General features: G+C 34.4%; 1 protein-coding gene across 1 annotated transcript; it reads left to right on the top strand.

Moving 5' to 3' along the window:
• The first annotated feature begins 2,243 nt into the window (after window positions 1–2,243).
• CEP44 (centrosomal protein 44) lies at window positions 2,244–20,672 on the top strand. The gene is made up of 12 exons (XM_054575939.1): window positions 2,244–2,282; window positions 3,209–3,240; window positions 6,678–6,816; window positions 12,430–12,577; window positions 13,712–13,858; window positions 14,245–14,367; window positions 15,501–15,671; window positions 16,637–16,843; window positions 17,464–17,539; window positions 18,757–18,878; window positions 19,136–19,173; window positions 19,917–20,672. The coding sequence occupies exons 3-12, from the start codon at window positions 6,728–6,730 to the stop codon at window positions 19,957–19,959; spliced, it is 1,164 nt and encodes a 387-aa protein (XP_054431914.1). The 5' UTR covers window positions 2,244–2,282; window positions 3,209–3,240; window positions 6,678–6,727; the 3' UTR covers window positions 19,960–20,672.
• The last annotated feature ends 1,316 nt before the right edge of the window (window positions 20,673–21,988 follow it).

The raw sequence follows: 21,988 nt of genomic DNA, 5'->3' as shown, positions 1-21,988 counted from the left end.
TTTCCTATTGTTGCCGGAAGTGACGTCAGGGGTATGAGTCTTAAAGAAAAAAGCAGTTTATTCCCATTGTTTACGATTCGTTATAAATTCCTTGTTTCCTCACTTCGCATCCTGAGCCACTCTGAGCATCAAAACTAGACCAAGTTCTGCCCTGCCGCTTGGGATCGGACTAACCATCGAGAAGGTTCTCAACAGAGTCAGTGTCCTCAGGGGTCTGGACGAACGTGATGTAGAATCTGCAGCAAGGAATCGTGGAGCTCTGGGGAGCCAGCGGCTTTGAAGATCTTGCCGCTAAAGCCGCGGTGCTTGGCGGGCTTGGACGGGCTGTTCCAAATACAAACGGTCGGCGCGAGGAGCGCACCAAGGCAGGAGTCCGATCGTAGGGACTCGTTGCTGGACGCTGGCCTCCCGTGGCTATCTCTGGTTGTATATGCAACCTCTCCCTTTCCTCTTCGGAGCCCGCTTCTTTGCTCAGCGGCTGCTGGGTGAGCCCGGGGGAACTGGCGAGGCTGCACCTTCGACTGGGCTGGGGTCTCCTGTCTCCGATGCCCTTACCGAGGCCCTGGGTGAGATGACCAGGTCTGGCTTTTCATCTTTTTAAATCAAGTGGAGGGAGGGGAGCCCAAGATGTGGCTTGCCGATATACCCAACTGGTACGCCCCTTTGTAACAACAAAGTAGGCAGAATCGCGGCAGCTCATCCTTTGAGATTAGGTTGTGATTTATGGTCGGGAAGTTACAAGACTGACTGATTTCCTCCTATTGGATCTGAGCTGAGGAGCGATCCAGCTCCTTGGAAATATTGACTAGAAGGGAGAGATGAAAGAAATGGATGTTTCCTTGCTTGCATTTCCCTGATGTTTCAATATTTTTCCATTTTCCTAGAAGACTGTTGATTTTTCCTTCGCTGTGAAAAAAAATCCATCTTGACGTTTTGATTCCGGAATTATGGCTATATTAGACTTTTTCCTAAAATTATCCAAACCTTTGAAGAATTTTATATGTAAACACAACAGTCCCACTTAACTCTATACTTGCCGCTTCTTTGTTTTTTCCCCGTTTTCTCAATGTTTTCTTTCCCAGACCATTCTCCCTACCTCTTAGAATAGTATATCCCTGATACCTTTTTGCGAAAAGTTTTATAAACTTATTTTTTCCTCATCTCTACTCTACTCTTTATACAGTTTATTCCCCTACTCTATTTTTATATTTTATTATTTATGCTATTACAGTTGTCCCACTTTTTACCCCTTCTCCCCACTCCACTCAGCCCTTGCCCCCATCATTAGTCCCTTCACTGTTGTCCATGTCCCTGGGTCCTTCTGTATGTTTTTTGACTAACCCCTTCACCTTCTTTCAGTCAGTCCCTACTTCCCCTCTCTCCTCTTATAACTCAGTCTGTTCCATGATTCTATGCTTCTGGTTCTATTTTGCTTATTAGTTTATTTTGCTTATTAGATTCCTATACTCCTCTATTTTTGATACACATTTTTTATATATGATTGTCACAAACTTATCATGGTTATCAACCAATTGTTACAGTCAGTATAGTGGCTTCATTCTGAACAAACTTGTCATGGTTATCAACCAATTGTTACAGTCAGTATAGTGGCTTCATTCTGAACAAACTTATCATGGTTATCAACCAGTTGTTACAGTCAGTATAGTGGCTTCATTCTGAACAAACTTGTCATGGTTATCAACCAGTTGTTACAGTCAGTACAGTCTGAACAAAAATCACTCCCAGTTCAATGGCATTATACTGGGAGGCATCATTTAATGACCTCCAACAGCAATGATATTTAGTTAGACTAAAAATCTATTGAGTTCAGTTGGGCAGATCTGAATTGCAGAGAGCTAGCTAGAGGAAGCTAGAAAGCAATAGTGAGACCAGCTCAATGTTAGAATCTAGACTACAAGCTAAGTAATATCTCCTTTAAATTTCCTTTGATATAGGTTATAAAGTATAAATATTAATATTTTCTTAAAGTTATAACTTATTTTGCATAAGCCATAGATTATTAATTCTTTTAATATCTTAATTTTTTAATTTTACAATAGCAAAGCCTTTCATGGAACTGTAGAGCAGTACCTAATTTTTCTATAATATTCACATTTTGTATCCCTTTATTTTTTTTCTATCTTGTTTTATCACTTATCTCCTTCACCTACAGATCCAAGCTGTACTTGTATCTTACCCTTCTTCAAAATATTTATTCTGCTGGTACTGAAGAGGATGTGTTCCAGGAACATACTTTGTTCTCAGAATTTCCATTACCAGAGGTAGAAATAATGAGACATTGATATATGTTCCAGCACTTCAGAGAAAGCAAAGATGGAAAGATACCATAGAGTGTTAAATAAAACAAAATTACATGTATTGGAAAGATGGGATATATATTTGGAATATTAAAGTTTATGGGAAGGAATATAATTTATATTAAAGTTATAGAATGTCTTAGGGGAAAAGGTGCCCCTAGAAGAATTGTATTAAGATAGATAAGTCTGACACTTAAATCAAGCTCAGACCTACTATATTGGCCAATGACAATACTTAAGAATATATATTTTTTGTAATTACAGCTGGATTAGTTCCCACCTCATCTTTTCTTGGAAAGTAAAGGCTGGTCATGGGAACTCATTGTTCTCACTGCTTCCATGGTCCATCTCTCTGTCCCCCAGTCGTCCTAATGATGTTAAATAAGATTGGCCTTTTTGGCCAGTATTTTTCATAATGTGATTTCAGGATTACTTCTTTTTTTCTAGTTATCTATCTCCCATTTGACAGAACCTAAAATTTCCTTTGCCTAAAAATGTAAATATTTGGTTGAAGTAATTTATTGGCTGAAAAATAGTTACTGAAATGCATGCACGAGTATATAAAAATATGTCCAATAACCTGTTCTTTGCATTGATCAAGGAGAGGAAACTTGGATCAGGAAGATACTGTGTTGCTAAAATGGAGAAAGGGTTCAGAAGCCCCTAGGGTGGCTAGGGGCTTCAACTAGAGATCTTGCGAAATTTAGGATTTTGCACATGGTTAGCCTTATTATCTCTAGTTAGGTACAGATAGAAGATGTGTAAGGAGATGACTTCTATCCTGGGCAACTGCTGGAAGGTTGACTGGGAGGAAAGATCATCCTAACTCTATTTCACCAGATTTATGAATTGTTTTGTTTTGTTTTTAATGTCATGACTTCACTTTAAAGGAGCTACATTCCCAGAGGATTCATTACTCAAGGTATTGTTTTATATTATTTGTCTTCTATAAAGTGTCCATGAACACTTACAAATAGATATTTTTAAGTATATTATTGAGCTTTGCCTTACTAGTTAACTAGACTTACAGTTTAAATAGCTATATCTTTTATCTCCTTCTTGCAAAGGTTGACTATTTTTTTTTAAATCTGTTTATTTTATAAACCTCCTAGGGAATAACCTTTTTTGAGAATTTAACAAAAAGCCCTGCTACATGCAATAGAAAGATCATTTAAAAATATAATTCCATGGTATTCTTTTCTTTGGGATTTTAAAAAATGAATCATTTTATTTAAAATGTCAGCCATTTTGCATGTCTTTTGGTGCACACAAACATAAACACATTATTCTGTTACGTATATTCTTTGGAGTCATGTTTCTGTCTCATAGGCCCTGTGTATGTCAGCTTTAGTAGATATCGCCAATAAATTTCCCAAAGTAACCATACTAATTTACCTTTTCACAGCAGTCTGAGTTTCAGATCTTCTAAAACCTCTCATTTTTATTTACTTTGTAATTGCCTAATAATTACTGGGATTGAGTATCTTTTTATATGTTTACTCTTCTGCAAAATTCCTGTTCAGGCCTCTTTCCCGCACTTTGGTTATCTTTCTTTTTCTTGTTTCTTCGTAGGAATTTCTCTGTGTACCCTAGATATAAATATTTTTGATGGTTATATATATGACAGCATCCTTTTCCATCAATGATTTATCTTTTCACTCTTAAAGGTGTCTTTTGCTGAACAGAAGTTACTAATTTTAGTGTGTTTCATTTTACCAGTTATAAGAAATCTTTCTGTACCTGAAGCTCATAAAGACTATTCTCTTATGTGATCTCCAGAAAACCTGTTGTCTTATATTTTACATTTAGATTTTCAACAAACCTGAAATTAATTTTGTGAAGAATGTGAGGTACCGTTTACATCAGAGGTTCAAGATTTATTTATTCCATCTGGATACTCAATTGACAAAGTACCATTTATGGAAAAAGACCATCCTTTCTCCAGGGCTACTCAACATCAAGTCTGTCATAAATCTAGTGTCAATATATGCATGGTCTCTTTCTGGACTCTATTCTGTTCCATTGTTCTATTTGTACATCTTCTCACTAATTCCAGATTTAACTGTATACTGAATCTTAATATCCAGTGGTTAAGTCCTCCAATTTTGATCTTGATAGTTTTTCTTTATCTTTTGCATTTTTATATAAATTTTAGACACAACTTGTCAATTTCCACCTAAGAAAAACTGCAGGGATTTTGGGGAGGAAGTCAGGAGGGAATACATTGAATGTATGAATCAACATATTGAGTCTTCCAGTCGTAGACCAAGGGGCATACCTCTTCTATTTAGGGCTACTTTAATGTGGCTCAGTAAACTTGTATGGGGTTTTTATTGAAGTCTTAACACATCTTTTCTAAATCTATTCATATGTTTATGATTATTTATTGAGACTATAGTAAATTGTTTATACATATATAATTTTTAAACATTTTATAATTATTTGGAGAATACAGGGAAATACAATTGATTTTTGTATATTGGCTTTCTATCTAGCAACCATGTGAAATTCACTTTTGATTTTTTTATATACAATTATGTTTTCTGTGATTAATGACATTTTTATTTCTTCCATTTTAGTCTTTACCCCTTTTATTTCCTTTTCTTGCACTTTTGTACTATCTACCACCTCTAGTACAATGTTGAATAGAAATGACGAGACTTGGTAAGCGTGCCTCATTCCCAATCTCAGGAAGAAAGTGTTTAATATTTCACTTAATATTAAATATGATGTTTGCAAGAGATTTTTGTAGATACCTTTATCAAGTGCAGGAAGTTCCCTTCTACTGCTAATGCCCTAAAAGTTATATAATGAATGAGTGTTGAATTTTATCAAATGCTTATTCTGCATGCAGTGAAATAATTATATGATTTTTTTCTTTATTTGTTAATGTATTTAATTATACTAATTTTTTTTGCCTTGTTTTATAGTTTGAATAACAACTTGATACTATTGTATTAATTCTGTTCAAATTCTTTTAGCTTTGACCATTAGGAGCTATTTCATTTGGTTCCTGTGTCCTTTTGACATACCCCCATCAGTGTTGGATTGGTTTGTTTGTTTTGTGTGTACTTTCTGGACCTACATAATAGTTCATCTTGCATATTTCCTGCCCCAGTCCTAGAATTAGCCGTTTCTCCAGGGACTGCTGGTTCCTTTTATAGGAGAATAGCATTACACACAAGATCTGGATGCCATGTGTGCTCTTTGCTACTGGGGTGTCGATGCCTTTTAGTCACTTTCAGCTGTCAGAGAAAGGAAATATATGTGTATGTACTAAGCTGTCTATATCCACACATCTATAAATATTTCAGTATGAAACTATCTCTATCTATATTAAGCTAAACATGAATTCATACTGATGTCTCTAACTGATCCACTGAACATGGCTTATCCTAGTCTCCTCCCTTGCCTTATCTATAAATTCTCACTCCAGCCATGACACGTGGTTCCTACTCTTCAGCCATCCATTTGCTTAATTGTTCAGTTCCAGGATGTATGTATAAAAGTATAAGAGTTAACTCATTTATATATGGAAAACAACTTTATAAACTAAACCTAGAGAAGCAGGCAGGTAGTTGTTCAGCTTAGCAAGGAGGGAAAGTAAAAAATCCAGGATTTAGCAGCTCTTTGTATGAACTTTCTAATACGCATCCTATTTAGCACCCCCTGGCCTCACTCCTCACAGAACTGTAAGGGGCCCCTTGTTTCTGACCCTGTCTTGCTGCTGCTGGTTTCCTCCTAAATAGACAGGTGGAACTGGCCTGCCTCTGCTATGCTAGGTTGGTTATCACTCATTCTTCTGCTCTTAATCTTCCAAAATTTTGTTGATACCTCTTCTGTCATATAGAATCCCTCTAGTTCTGTTTGTTTTGGTTAGTATACATGGTTTTTAATCATTTTTTTTTTAAGCAAAAGATCTTATTGGAAACTGTGTGAGGTCAGAGCCCTGAGAATAATGACTAAATCTGTGCTAAATTTCTGTCTTCATTTTTTGCTGATTTTTTTTTTGATGTAGCCTTTATAAGCATCCAAAATAGTCACTGATGGAGATTATTTGGGGTTAATGTGTCTTCCTAAATGGTACTTTGTTGTTCAAAATAAACTATCTGGGAGAGTATAATATATGAGACACATTGTAAGAACATGAACATAAGGCAGACTTTTTTTATAAGGAAAAAATATTGGAAAAAGCACACCTTATAAGGCAGTACTAGATCAATAGGGAAGATAATTAGGGAAGAAATAACCAAGATACGATAAATATGGTAAGTGTCCATAGGAGATATGACAAAATAGAATAGAGAAGCTTCAAAAATATTCAGACTTAACCAGTGTTTTATGGATTTTTATTTTTAGGTGAAATAGTAGATTATTTCAAAAGCTGGAGCTGAATATAATGTTAAATAATGGCAACAGGTGACTTAAAGAGAAGCTTACGGAACCTAGAGCAAGTGCTTCGTTTGCTAAATTATCCTCATGAGGTGGATTGTGTAGGGTAAGCTGTAATATAAAACTTAATTTGTAGTCTTTGCGGTAATGATTTGATACAATATTTGACATGGGGGTCATTTCTAAATAAACACTGATTTTATAAAAAGTCCAACTCTAGAGATTTAAAATGTCTTTTAGAAGTAACAGCATAATATACATCAGTGTACAATTTTTAACCTCATAGAAATATAGTGAATTCACTGGTTACATAACTTACCATCTTCTCACATTCAGTTGGACAGTATTTCTTTAGGATTTGGAAGATTTACTTAATAGATTTCTTATGGTGGTTTATACCTTGCCTGAAGATTGTTAAGCTAACTCATATAACAGACTTCACTTTGAATATTTCACTTTAGTTTCTGTTTTCCAAATGTGACTTACTTGCTTTTGTAGAATGTAGCAACACACATTTCTTCTATATTCGTGCCAATGTAATATGGTATTCCTGTCAGTCTCTGTTTCCTAATGGTTTTTTCTTCTTACCTGGGATTAGTCATTGATTAAATATTCTCCCCTCTAGGAAGTAAGCTGATGCCTAGTACTTAGTTTTGTTCACTATAGTGTCCACACGTCTAGAATAGAACGATGCCTGGCACATGTTAGAAGCTAAGTAGACATTAATTCAATGAGTGTGAAGGGACAAGTCCAGATAAGGTAGATGTTCAAGTGGTAGAGTGAGTCTTGGTTAAACCATCTAAGTAGAATTCTGGAGTTTATATATGGGCTTTATATATCAAAATGGATGTTCTGATGGTATTCTAGGGAGAGTTAACACCAAGAGATGATGCAAATGAAAGGACAGTGAGGAGATCAAGGAGAAAATTGAGTTCTAGTGGCTATTACTATAGACATTATATACCAGTCGGTACGTGCCCTGGAAGCATACTATGGAACGCCTTTTGAGGAAAGACTGGTTCCTCAAAACAGGGAACTCTACTGTCGAGTCTTGCAGGACTTAACCAGTTTGAGTAGCCAGGTTTTTTTCTTACCACCTTATCCATCAACATTTTAAAGGACATTTTGTGTAGGGATAATTCTAAAAGATACCAATTATTTTTCTTTCTTCTGAGTACACTGTTTAAACTTTTGATTTTCTTATTGACCCGAGTGTCATTAAGAGCAATAATTTTTGTTTTTATTTTTTTAGAAAATTGATTTTTTTACTTTTTAAAGCTTTATTTTATTTTTTCCATTACCGTTTAGTCCCCTTATACTCCCTCCCCACAGGATCACCACACTGTTGTCTGCACCCATGAGTCCTTTTTCCTTGTTGCTCAGTCCCTCCACCCCCTCCCCTCCCCTCCCCCTTAGCTGTTACCTTGCTCTCCATCTGTGAGTCTGCCCCATTTTCCCTGTTAGTGCGGTTTGTCCATTAGATTCCGCAGGTGAGTGAAATCATATGGCATTTGTCTTTCTCTGATTGGCTTATTTCACTTAGGATAATGTTCTCCTGGTCCATCTATATAGTCTCAAAGGGTAAAATTTTCTCCTTTTTTTATGGTTGAATAGTATTCCAATGTGTAAATGTCCCATAGTTGTTTTAGCCACTCATCTACTGATAGACACTTGGGCTGCTTCCAAATCTTAGTGATTGCAAATAACACTGCAATGAACATAGGGGTGTTTATATTCTTTCGATTAGTGTTTTGGGTTCCTTTGGATATAATCCCAGCAGTGGGATTGCTGGGTCAAAAGGCAGTTCCAGTTTTAACTTTTTGAGGTATCTCCATATTGCTTTCCACAGAGATTGCATCAATCTGCATTCCCACCGACAGTGTGAGAGTGTTTCCCTTTCTGCACATCCTCGCCAGCAATTTTTTGGTGATTTATTGATGATAGCCATTCCCACAGGTGTGAGACAGTATCTCATTGTGGTTTTAATTTGCATTTCTCTGATAATTACTGACATTGAGCATCTTTTCATATGTCTATGGGCCATCTGTATGTCCTTTTTGTTTTGTTTGTTTTTTTTAATTTTTTTAAAGATTTTATTTATTTATTTTTAGAGAGAGGGGATGAGAGGGAGAAGGAGAGGGAGAGAAATATCAGTGTGTGGTTGCCTCTCATGTGGCCCCAACTGGGGACCTGGCCTGCAACCCAGGCATGTGCCCTGACTGGGAATTGAACCCTGAGACCTTTTGGTTCGCAGGCCAGTGCTCAATTCACTGAGCCACTCCATACAGGGCTGTATGTCCTTTTTGGAGAAGTGTTTATTCAGGTCCTTTGCCCATTTTTTTAGTTGGGTTTTTTTGTTTGTTTGTTTTCCTGGTGTTGAATTTTGTAAGTACTTTATAAATTTTGGACATTAGCCCCTTACCAGATGTATCCGCAAAAATGTTCTCCCATTCTGTGGGTTGTCTTTTTATTTTGTTGATGATTTCCTTTGTTATGCAAAAACTTTTTAGTTTGATGTAGTCCCATTTGTTTATTTTTTCTTTTGTTTCCCTTGCCTAGGGAGATATATCTGACAAAAAAATAATTGCTACTAGCAATGTCCAGGATTTTGCTGCCTATGTTTTCTTCTAGGATTTTTATGGTTTCAGATCTAACATTTAGGCCTTTGATCCATTTTGAATTTATTCTTGTATGTAGTCTAAGAAGGTGGTCTACTTTCATTTTTCTGCACATTATCTGCCCAGTGTTTCCATCACTTTATTGAATAGACTACTTTTAGCCCATTGTATGGCTTGTTTCCTCTGTCAAATATTAATTGACTGTGAAGGTGTGGGTTTATTTCTGGGCTCTCTATTCCATTCCACTGATCTATGTGTCTGTTTTTATGCCAGTACCATGCTGTTTTGATTACTATGGCTATACTGTATAGTTTGGTATTAAGTAGCCTGATTCCTCCAGCTTTGTTCTTCTTTCTCAGGATTGCTGTTGATTTTAATGATGTTAATTCTTCCTATCCATGAACATGGTATGTGCTTACATTTATTTGTGTTTTCTTCAATTTCTTTCTTCAGTGTCTTATAATTTTCCAAGTACAGGTCTTTTACATTCTTGGTTAGGTTTATTCCTAGGTATTTTATTCTTTTTGAAGCAATTGTGAATGTGATTATTTTCTTAATTTCCCTTTCTGTTACTTTGTTATTGGCATGCAACTGATTTCTGGATATTAATTTTGTATCCTGCTACTTTGTTGAGTTTGTTTATCAGTTCTGGTAGTTTCTTGGTGGAATCTTTGGGGTTCTCTGTGTGCAGTATCACGTCATCTGCAACTAAGGACAGTTTTACTACTTCCTTTCCAGTTTGGATGCCTTTTATTTCTTCTTCTTGTCTGATTGCTGTGGCTAGGACTTCCAATTATTATGTTGAATAAGAGAGGTGAAAGCAGACATCCCTGTCTTTCTCCTTGTCTTAAGGGAGAATGCTTGTAGTTTTTGCCCCTTGAGTATGATGCTATCAGTAGGTTTGTCATATATGACTTTAACTGTTTAGGTATGTTCCCTCTATTCCCACTTTCCTGAGAGTTTTTATGATAAATGGGTGCTAGATTTTATCAAAGGCTTTTCTGAATCTATAGAGAGCTAGTTCTTTGACCAGATAAACAAGATTGACAAAGCTTTAACCAGACTCATCATGAAAAAAAAAGAAGAGAAAGATCCCAAATAAATAAAATCAGAAGTGAAAGAGGAGAAACAATAACTGATGCCAAGGAAACACAAAGGATTGTAAGAAAATATTGTGAACAACTATATGCCAAAAAACTGGACAACCTGGATGAAATGGATAAATTCTTAGAAAACATACAATCTTCTAAAACTAAATCAGTAAGAATCAGAGAATCTGAATAGACAGATTATACCTAGTGAAATTGAAACAGAAATAATAAAAAAAAAACTCCCAAAAAACAAAAGCCCTGAATCGGATGGTTTCACAGGTGAATTTTATCAAGCGTTCTGAGAACACTCCTCCTTCTCAAACTATTTCATAAAATTCAGGAGTAGGGAAGGCTCACAAATGCATTTTATAAGGCCAGCATTATCCTAATTTCAAAACCAAATAAAGACACCACAAAGAAAGGAAATCATAGGCCAATATTCCTGATGAACACAGATGCTAAAATCCTCAACAAAATGTTAGCACACTGAATACAGCAGTGCATCAAAAGATCATACACCATGTTCATGTGGGATTTATTCTGGGAGTGCAAGGTTTGTACAGTATTCACAAATCAGTAAATGTGATTCACTACATAAACAAAATAAAAGATAAAAACCACATGATCATATCAAGATCAATAATTTTTAGATTGTTTCATAACATAGTGATAGCTGCGAGGTCTATTGAGACAGGTAATGCTGTTTGCTGCTGCCGCTTCTAGTTGCTGCCTCACATGCACACACAGCCCCATACACACACATGTTGATTCTTTCTACTTTTTTCCATTTTCAAATTTTTTTTGTGATCTGTTTTTTGTCTTAGTGTGCCAGTTTATAATACCTGTTTTTCTTAATCTTTCTTATCAAAGTCTGTAGAAATGAGATGACCAAGATTTTTGAGGTTTCATATGAAATGTTATATGCAGACCTTGCTGTCTTCTATTCATAATGGGCATAAAATGGGACAGATTTTGCTGATCAGAAGTTTGGGGTGTTTTTTTTTTCATTTTTAAAACTGTCTTACAGATAGACAGGATTACCAGAGCAATTTTCTCATTAAGTAAAATATTATTGTACCAATTAACATAAGAGAAATGATTTATATTTGTCCTGAAAAACAAATTGTAATGCTATCATCATATACTTGTTCTCTGCCTTATTTTTAAAAAATGGAGTGGGACTAGGAAGATTTGTGTACATATTGAATTTTGTGGGGAAAAAATGTTTTGTGTGCATTGTAACTTCAATTGAACAAATATAACTGGCTAATTGAACGAACCTCTCCAGTGCTTTGTTCTGGGAGAATCTGAAGGTACTTCCCATGGAGAAAATAAGATTCGTATGTGTAGACACTTAGAAAACAGTACAAGACAGATCATGAAGCATCAGATACTCAATAGCCTGAGAGTCATTCTGGAAGAGATAAATATGGATCAGAATGTTGAGGAGGGCTTCATGAAAAACCTGAGGTCTCAGAAATGATATATGAGGAATGAATAAGGCAGAGAAAAGTGAGATACCTTTCTAGACTGGAGAAATTAGCATAATCTAAAATAAGTACAGATTTCAAAGGAGCCTGATAGAGTTGGAAGATACTGATCAGCCTAGTTACAGTATCCCAATTATGTTTCCCTCATCTATAACTTAGAATTCATAGTATTTTACCTTTGCAGTTTGTGGTAAAAAGCATATGAGTGTTTGCAAGAGTGTAAAGTATACTTGAACAGTGTAAGATGGTACATTTGTTTTATTAAGGGAAAATGTACTAGATTTTCTCTTGGTACTAAAGAGCTATCATAAGTGTTTGAACAAATGAATAATAGAATTTCATAGTAATTTGGCTAGACTGATTCCGCAGAGGGGATAGAATCTAAAGGGTCTTGTGCATCACTTAATTATTATGGCTCTAGCGTTGTTATAAATGATTGACAGTATTTCTTGTGTATTTCCCTGATTACCGAACTTTGTGGAATTATACTCATTAAAAATATTTTTCTTTCCCCCAACAGTTTGATAAAGGGAGAGACAGCAGCATCTTTGCCCATCATCAGCTATTCCCTTACCTCATATTCATCTCATGTAGCAGAACTTCTGATGGAATCCAATGTAGAGCTCTTAGCAAAGAATGACTTGCGCTTTATAGATACTGTCTATAAGGTATTTTTAAGTTTATGAAACAATAACTGTTTTAGAAGTCATTGATTTTTTTAAAAGATTAAAGGTTTATAATAACTTCTTAAATATATATGCAGCATGTGTAGTTGGCAGAACATTTTCATATGTATTTACCTCAATTCAATGCAGTGTTTCTTGCCATGAAGATATAACTTAAGATTGCTTTGTTTCATACTTTATTAAATGTTACAGCTGTTACTTATAATAAATGTTACTTATCATTGGTGGTCATTTGCCCTTTTTTATATCAAATTTTAGTAAAATTTGGTATGCTGGCAAAAGTTAGAGAGAAATGTGGTTTTATTGAATAATCTAACCACATTTAGTGTGGTTAACTTTCAGTTCTCAGAGAACTATAAGTTAATTTAGTTTGTAAGAATGAACTACAGCGTTTACGGAGATTCTGTATTTGTTGTGATCTGGGACCATGTCTTACATCTATCCTAGTATTTCCCCTTGTATTACGTACACCGAACTTAATCTCATATTTGATTCCTTTAAAACTCTACTTATTATCATTAATTTTTACTCAAGTACTCTAGTTTTCTTAAACTTTTTAAAAAATGGTAAAACTCATTTATCAAATCAAATCTTTTTTTTTTAAGTAGTGAGTTGCATTTTATGCAATGGGAGATTTTATGTGTAGGGTCTCTGCTTAATCTTCCTGTTCTTTGCCTTTCACCCAGAAAACTTCTATGGAAAGCTAAGAGATAATTCTGAGAAATCCCAGGGTTCAAGAGTAGGTTTAAAAAAATTAGTAGTCTCATCTATTATTCTCATTTTACAAATGAGAAATTAAAACTCAGAGAACTTACTGACTTGTCTAAAAAAAGTCATTTGGTGGAAGAATTATAAACAAATAGAACTATGATTTTCTGATATGTCTGGTATGGTATTTTTTATTCTGTAGTGAGCTAAGGAGTATTCTTATGCCTATGAGGATATTTGAGCTTTTTGATCATTGGCTCTATTTTTCCATCTCTCAGGGCGGCCATCTGTTCGTTGGTTCATCCCTATTACCTATTTCTACCTAGTTATCTCTCCTAACCAGGTGACCATTTATTACTTCGATTTTTGAAAGAAATTGTTCCCAGTTTCTTGTTGGTCCCTTTACAGCTTCTTCGTGATCAATTTAATTATAAACCAATCTTGACGAAAAAGCAGTTTCTCCAATGTGGATTTGCAGAATGGAAAATCCAAATTATTTGTGATATTTTGAATTGTGTGATGAAAAAGCACAAGGAGCTGAGTAGTCTTGAGAAGGTAATTTTCATAATAGATTTTAACTTATGCTCAGTGGCCAGTAGTTTAATGTATAAAATCAAATTCTCTAGATAGGAAATTAACACATAGTATAATTACTGCATTATTCACAGATTTGTGTAACTTTATAATATCTAGTGTTTGCTTTAAACACTAGTCACTGTATTTACACGTTTGTAACTTGGAGCTACTAGTCCTAAACTAACAATTCAAACAGGACATTTTCATCACTTCCTAGTTCTCAAAAACACATGTAGTTTCATAGACTCTCCTTGTTTGACAGTCATATTTCATATTCAAAAGTTGACATGATAATAGAATTTAAATATACATCATGCTTTCACACAAAATTTTTTACATCTTAATACTTTTTTTTTTTGTTTTAGACTCCATCACAACAAAGGAAGAAAATCAGTTTTGTTAAGCCAGAACTTTCCTCAAGCAGCGAGAAGACGCCCACAGAGCCTGTGGGCACCGACATCACCGGCAGGTTTATGACTTCAGGAAAGGTAGGAAGAGGCAGACAGCATGTCAGAGTGTTAAGAGTTCCCTACCTAACTAATCCAGTGCACAAGGTTCACTTGTGCAACTAGCAGCTGATAAAACATTCCAATTAAATATTAAACTATAAGGATTTTTTAACAATGCATACCGTACGCCATCTGGAGACTATTCCAAAAGTTATAAGAGGAGGGTAGAAATGTAAAATTGAACTTTCTCTTTATATTTTTAATTCCTATTTCTGCATTTTTTCCCCAGAGAGAATACAATGATTTAGGAAGGTTATATTATGTGCTCATGAACATTTACTCCTAATTATGTATTTAGTCTTCCGAAAACACGGGAACATATGAAAAGCATACCTTTTGTCATAAGTTATGATGATTCATTTATCTGTGTTCATATCTCTCTATCAGGAATATGAAGCATCCAATGATTGGTAGTTCCCAAACCTATAATGTGGTTTTTGGTTAGTGTTTTAATATCTTGGTTGATGATATCTTCCCTGCCCTTATCTGCTTTGAGCGCCTGTGGCTGAATGAGTCCTCTGTAGATGCATAGTTTCACCTAATCCTTGCTCTCGGGACTTTCCCTTTGTAATTATTATGTTTTAACTGTTAGCTGAAAGTCTGGTATTTTGTGGTTTAATACAAATTTTTAAAAATTGTAATGAGTTTTATTCACAGAGCCATTTCTTAATGTGAATTATGTGGTAACCTTTGTATGATGAAATTATTTTTAAAATAATTTTTTTTATGGAACATTACAAATATTTGCAAAATCATTCTCAGTTTTGGCAACTCTTTGCTAATTTGTTTCATCTTTATTATAACCATGTTTCCCAACACCTTTCCCCCAAATCTGAAACAATTTGAAACAAATCCCAGACATCATTGAAGAGATATTTCAACATTTTTTCTAATCTATAAAAATATTTTAAAAAATCATAAGCACAATTTCATCATCACACATAAAATATTAATAGCTTAATTAGTGTTTGATATATTCATTATATGTGGTATTTAAGCTTTTATAAATGTTAAAGGGAAAATAGATGTTTTTTGCAATGTTACTGTGTGTATGGTTAAAATAATTGTGTGAGGGAGACATTGAAGCAGCCCTGACATTTTTCTTTCTGCAGAAAAAGGCTGTAGTGATCCGTCACCTCTATAATGAAGACTGTGTTAACATTCCTGAGGATACATTAAGCACAGTAACAGATGTTACTGAAGCGTTTGCTGTGTGTGACATAAAGGATACTGAAGTAAAGGCTCCTGAAGATAAGGGCCCTGAAATCAAATCTGAGCAGCAGGTAAGAATTTTGGACTTCTTTGACAGATGCCAATATTTCTTACTTCGAGGTACATGATTACTTCAGCATCTAGACTTTGGAATATCTCTAGTCTTTTGAATTATTAATCATGACACATTGTCTTTGTTATAATTACTAAAGAATCGCAAAGTCTCACTGAATATAACTTGACAGATATTGCTTACTACTTCTATTTCGGGTACTACACTAAGTTTTATGGGTAATGCTGAGATGAATAAGACATAGTACTTCTCTTCAAGGCATTTACAGTATCATGAGATGTAGAGATACATACTTCTTAATACAGAGAAGGTTCTCTATCACCTCCCTATATTGATGAATAGAAAAAATAGGTACACTAACTGCCTTTTCATTTTAATTTTTGGGCCTTTGGTGTCCTTTTCTCTTGTCTCTTAGAGTATCTTTTCTATTACTGTATCACCACAGACCCTGTTAGAGTGTCTAACTTTCATTGCTTCTGCTAATACTCCTTTTTCTGTCTTCTGCCCTGTGACATCTATACATCTCGGTATACAGTTGGTATTTATGAAAACTACCAGACGGCCATTCGCCTTATTTCCTATTTATAGCAAACTGAACAGTATTAGTGTGCTCTCTTTTCTTGGTCATTTCCTCTTAGCTCTGTGCTAGGTGTTGCTGCAAGACAGTTCTATTGTACTACCCAGTGCTGTTCTAAAGAGCCTTATGAAAATTAATTCATGTAATCCTCACAAGAACCGTACAAACTAGGGACTGTTTTTTAATAAGGACCTGGAAGCATGGAGGCCGCACACGTCAGACGAGCAGGTGTGAGCGTCCAGGCGGTCGGCCTCCATAGGCGGCAGTCCGTGCGCTCTGCGATGCTGCGCTTCAGCTATTGAAGTAACACAATGGACATGGGAATATGTGAACTTTTAAAGGAATTTCAGCACGTGTGACATTTCTAACCTCTCTAATCATTTTAGGATGTAGTCGTTAATCCTGAGATTACTGCCCTGCAGAGTATGCTTGCTGAATGCCAAGAAAAGCTTAAGAAACTAGCTCTGATAGAGAGTAGATTAGACTCTTTGGAAGAAAAAATGAAAGGAAAAGTGATGGTAGATGAAAAAACCTGGACTAATCTACTGAGTCGTGTCACTCTTCTTGAAACAGAACTGCTTTTGTCCAAAAAGGTATTTTCTTTTGTTAACATTTATAGAATATCTCAGGTACAGTGAACTTTTTATTTATTATTGGATGTGTATTCCTTTGGAAATGCTAAAAAAGAGAATATTAAGATAATGGGAAAATGTGTGGTGGGGATGAAGTCCTTTTAGACACAGCCTATTTTATTGCTGTTGTGGCCATGAAATTATTTTATATTCTATAATAGCACGAATGGCTTGTTTTACAGGGTGAAGAAAAGTTGGCGGGAGAGGAAAAATTAAAATTAGAACTTCCTTCTCTCACTCATTTTCTTTAATCGACTTGTAAATTTTATAGAGACAGTTACCAAATTTTCCATTGCCTTACCAAATCTGAGAAATTGTTTCTTGATTTACTCAGGATTTCAGTTTCTAATCCTAATCTATCTTTCCTTCCTAAAAAGTAAAGTTAGTAGATTCCAGAAGGTTACTATCTGGTTTCACATTTTAAAGATAGGAATATTTATGTATTGCTTCATAAGTAAAATACTTAAAAATAGTTAAACATTTGTCATGTCATCTGTGTATTTTATGCTTAGCAATAATAATATAAAATAAGAACATTTTCCTTTTCATTTTGTTCTAAATACTAAACTATATTATTCCAGAATGATGAATATATAGAATATAATGAGATGAATGAAGACTATTCTTCTAGTAGTGATATGGATATTCTGAAACCTGGTAAGTTCTTATGGTATTAGTATTAGTGGTATAGTTAGGAGTTTAGGAAAATAATTTTTATAGGTATTTGGGAATTTTAATATTCCCAAGACTTATATTTTAGAAACTGCAAAGCTCCTAGGAACAAAGAAAGCATTGAACTTACAGACTGCTGAAGCCAAGGGTTGCTAAAGAAGCCAGCTTACCTATTTTACATGACATAGTGGTTTAATAAATTCTAGTGTACAAAATTGCAAACTGTTAAAGATGTTTTACCCTTTTAATTACTAAGTGCTATAAGGTAATAAAAATGGTTCTCCAAGTTTCTAATTTAAACTTAAGTAGTATCTTTTCATATGTAAGTAATATATATAAAAGAAGAAAATGCATTTGTCAGCAACCTGTAAACAGTCCACAGTCTGCTCAATGCATGGGATGTAGCTAGTCTTTAAAGGTGTGCCATGTGATCTTGACCCCTGAGCTCAAACAATTGGATCAAGAGCAGACACCTAATCCCGGGAACACCAACACAAAAGGTGTTGAGCCAAATCATTTTGTCTCCCTCCCTTGGAAATTTTGAACTAGGACACCAAGGGTAATAACATCAAATGATGTTGCGCCTGGGCTGGGCAAGGCCATGCTGAAGAGTGAGCAGAGGCGTGGAGCAAATAGGCCAGAAAAGCAGGCAAAAGACGCCGTACGAGAGATGAAAGTAAAAGGAAAGTAAAAGTATCTTTAGGTGTTTTCAGTCCTCATGTGATAATACTTTGTTCCCTAATTGAGGTTGTGTAGGCTTACAATAAAACTCTTTAAACAAGTGTTCTTTTAATTTGGGGGGCGGGGGGACATTGCAGCCGAATGGTCCTCAAGCCAGTTAATTACTTGATTTGACAGGAGCATATCTCATCTGTGATATTCTGTAATTGATTCAGTTGTGGGTAGATTTACCATGAGTTAGTAGTTCACATTTAAAAATAAATTAGCTTGCCTATTTATTCAAATAATCGATGGCTATCATGATAAAGATAGTATTGCCTTTTGTAATCATTGGCCAAATTTTAACATCTAAGTCTTTATATGTAAGTCATTATCCTAGGAGAATATTAAAAACTCATCTGTGTTTATACTAGGAAAGATTAAGTGTTAAAATGTTTATTTTTATTTCATATATACATAAAATATTTAGAAATTTGACTCCATTGTGAAAAGAAAAAACTTAAAAATTAATTTCTCCACAGGGAGAAAAAGCAAAGAGAGGGAAGCAAGTATTCCTCTGTCCTCCGGTTATAGTTCAGTATCAATAGATTCGACCTCCAGAACCTCAACTGGTAATTACTGTGGTTTGAAAGATATTTCAGAGGTAAGAAAAACTTGCAACTGCTTAGAGGATTTCCTTTCTAAGGTCAGAAGAACAAGCAAGCATTAGATTTAGTTCTAGATCCCCTAGGCAAGAAAAGTAGTGAAACTGTGTAAATCTTAATCTCTCATAAAAATTCTTTGTAATAAGTCAACAGTACTTGATGCAATGTTTTAGACTGTGTATTATATGTTCACGATCTGTTTTTGATGATGAGTTACTTTGAGAAATTGCCTAAATTTGTGATTTTTAAATTAAAGGAAACAACAATCCAGAAAATGGAAAGGATGAAAAAAATGTAAGTAACAGAAAGGGGCAACAGAAATTCATTTCTCTATAGGGAATTGTATTGGATTACAGTATACATAGAATGTGCATATGTGTTTCAAACCTTAAAGGTCTCTCGATCAGGTGTGGAATTTCCTTCAGGACTCAAGTGGATAATAAATCCACCTACAGTTATGTGTTTGTGAGATGAGTCACTGTTTTGGTTTCCAACAAGTGATGTAAAACATCGTTAATATAATTAATTGTGGATTAAAGAGTGCAGAGATATTTTTGGTTGATAGTTAATCTAGAGGATTATCTATTTTTGATAACTGACATCAAAATATTATATAATATATGTAGATGTATGGTTTGCAGACATTTTAAGCATTGTTAAAGTATTGCTAGAGTTTTTCAGAAAGGTATTGGTAAGTTAATACTAAGAATGATACTTATATTTAAAGAGCAGTTGAAAGGAAATATGAAATTATTTTTAAGTTATCAGGTAGCCTACTACTTTAAAAACGATAACATTTTTTGAAATTTGAGAAGTACTGAAATAACTTGGCTCCAAGAAATAAAGACTATTGATTGACTCTAATTGTTATTCCTCCCTTCTAACTATGGTACACTTAATTTATTAACAGTAACTGTACCTCTAAAATAAGATAAATATTGAAATTATTTTAGGCTCAAAAGCATAATTTTAGCAACTTAAAACCTATGCCTCATTATGATATTTATTTACTTAATGTATTATTTATTATTTTTCAGGTTTGAAGAAACTGCAGAGTTACTAAAAGGTTCAAGTCACTAAATATAGAATTTGTCTACATGAACTTTTCCAGGATGTTGGCTGCTGTACATGTTGTATATTTTAAGAATTCTCATAAATTTTAATATACTGCAAAATTTTTATTAGGAATCTTAATTCCATTTGGTAGATGAGCTTTTTCATTCAATATTGAATACTTAAATATTTTTGTGCTGTAATTATATAGTTTTATTCTGTTTTACTTTTCCTAGGAAAACTCTTGTACCAGTACATTTCTTTTACAAGTGAAGTCATTACAGCACTGTACTTTCGTGTTGACATTTGTTGGCAGTGTGCTAAGTAATGTGTTTTTTAAAGTACAGGCTTCAGGACCACAGTTTACATCCTGCTGGAAACACTCCAGCTGGGACTTGCATATTGTACCCAGGAGGCTGTCGTACATACCGTTTGCCATCTGTACTGATGAATATGTCGTAATGAAAAGTTAAAAATCCTCATTGAAAATTAAATAAAACAAAAATACGACTTCATGCTTAGTGAAAAGACAGCAACACATTTTCAGTTAACCTTGAGAAAGTGCCGGTATGATTCTCCTTTTGTGTCAAGAAGGAGGCCGGGAAGTTCACTGTGGAGGGCGTGTTGAGGATTTCAGGGCCCTGCTCTGTAACACGTCTCAGAACCAGCAGCAGAGACATGGATGGTGGCCGTCCACTATTACAAGCTACACAGTGAGGGGTTTGGGTTTTTTTTAAGTGATGGGAAGTAGTATATTTTTCTGGAGAGAGAAAATGTCTTAGATAAAGTTAAATCAAGAGAAAAGAAATTTACTTTAAATTAATAAATAAATTATTAATTTTTTAACTTTATAAATAAAAATATAATAATCATCCTGGATAATTTTCAAGAAAATTGATTCCATTATTTGGGAGGAAAAATAAGAGTACTTTTCTTTTTTATTATTGTTTAGTAGTTAATCTGATAGTATATCACTTATCCATCTGTTTATATGATATATGTGTACTTTGGAATATGTCACATATGAAACACTAACATTAAGTTAAAATTCTAAGTAGAAACAACTTTTAAGAAAGCATTTTTAGTATTCTAATACATGCTTAGTAATTAGACTTTAAAATTACAGGCTTTTGAAATTCACATGAAATCTCACATTTAGTAGAGTTTCAGTAAATATTTCTAAAACAAATCCAATTAGCTTTATATTTTCAATTAAAAAATGTATCAAAATCAAGAGCTTAAATACTCTTATCAATTAACTTCTAAAATATCAGTACCAGCATGGAATTATAGCACCACCTTGTGGTTCATATGCCACAAAAAGTATTTTATCTTTAACTAAAACAAGTGATTTTCCGTACAACAGAATCATATTTTTCCTTTTGAAAATCTCAATTCAAAACTTCAACTTTTTTAAAAAGAGACATTGTTAAAATTTTCTTGTGCAAAGACAAAAGAAAAAGGCTCCTTTGTCTCTTCCTCTCCTTTTTTCTTTTTTACTAATTTTTAAATTTTTAATTATACTTAACACTCAATATTTCCTTTTTTCTTTATACGCAGTACATTTACACACAATTAGATGATTTGAAATTTTTTTTAAAAGATTTATTTATTTTAGAGGGGAAGGGAGGGAGAAAGAGAGTGAGAGAAACATCAATCAGCTGCCTCTTGCACACCCCCAGCCGGGGACCTGGCCTGCCACCCAGGCATGTGCCCTGACCAGGAATCAAACCGGTGACCTTTTGGTTTGCAGGCTGGCACTCATTCCACTGAGCCACACCAGCCAGGGCCGAAACATTTTTATTATCTCAATTTACATATAGTGTGCAAATAATAAATATCAAATGAAAATATAGTAAAAGTTGTCTTATGTCACCAAATAGAAATTTGGAATCCAAATTTTATTACACTGTTATCTAACAACTTAAACACTTACTAATAAAATCACCTCATGGTAACACAATATATATACACTTAGAATCTTAATCTACTGTTTTGACAGCATAATCTTTGGGAAAAAGGAAAGCAAATTTGATTTAGCTGAAGTTATTGGATA

Source organism: Pteronotus mesoamericanus, unplaced genomic scaffold (genome assembly GCF_021234165.1).
Source record: "Pteronotus mesoamericanus isolate MK-2021 breed Mesoamerican mustached bat unplaced genomic scaffold, CSHL_Meso_final contig_32, whole genome shotgun sequence".
NCBI classification, from domain to species: Eukaryota; Metazoa; Chordata; class Mammalia; order Chiroptera; family Mormoopidae; genus Pteronotus; species Pteronotus mesoamericanus.
This window is presented reverse-complemented; position numbering and strand designations above follow the sequence as displayed.

What these genes read in the sequence shown, in the direction of transcription:
- CEP44 (XM_054575939.1), top strand. Translation starts at nt 6,728, where the DNA reads ATGGCAACAGGTGACTTAAAGAGAAGCTTACGGAACCTAGAGCAAGTG. An exon ending in TTATAGATACTGTCTATAAG is followed by an intron (nt 12,578 to 13,711) that starts GTATTTTTAAGT and finishes GTCCCTTTACAG; the next exon opens with CTTCTTCGTGATCAATTTAA. An exon ending in TATGGATATTCTGAAACCTG is followed by an intron (nt 17,540 to 18,756) that starts GTAAGTTCTTAT and finishes ATTTCTCCACAG; the next exon opens with GGAGAAAAAGCAAAGAGAGG.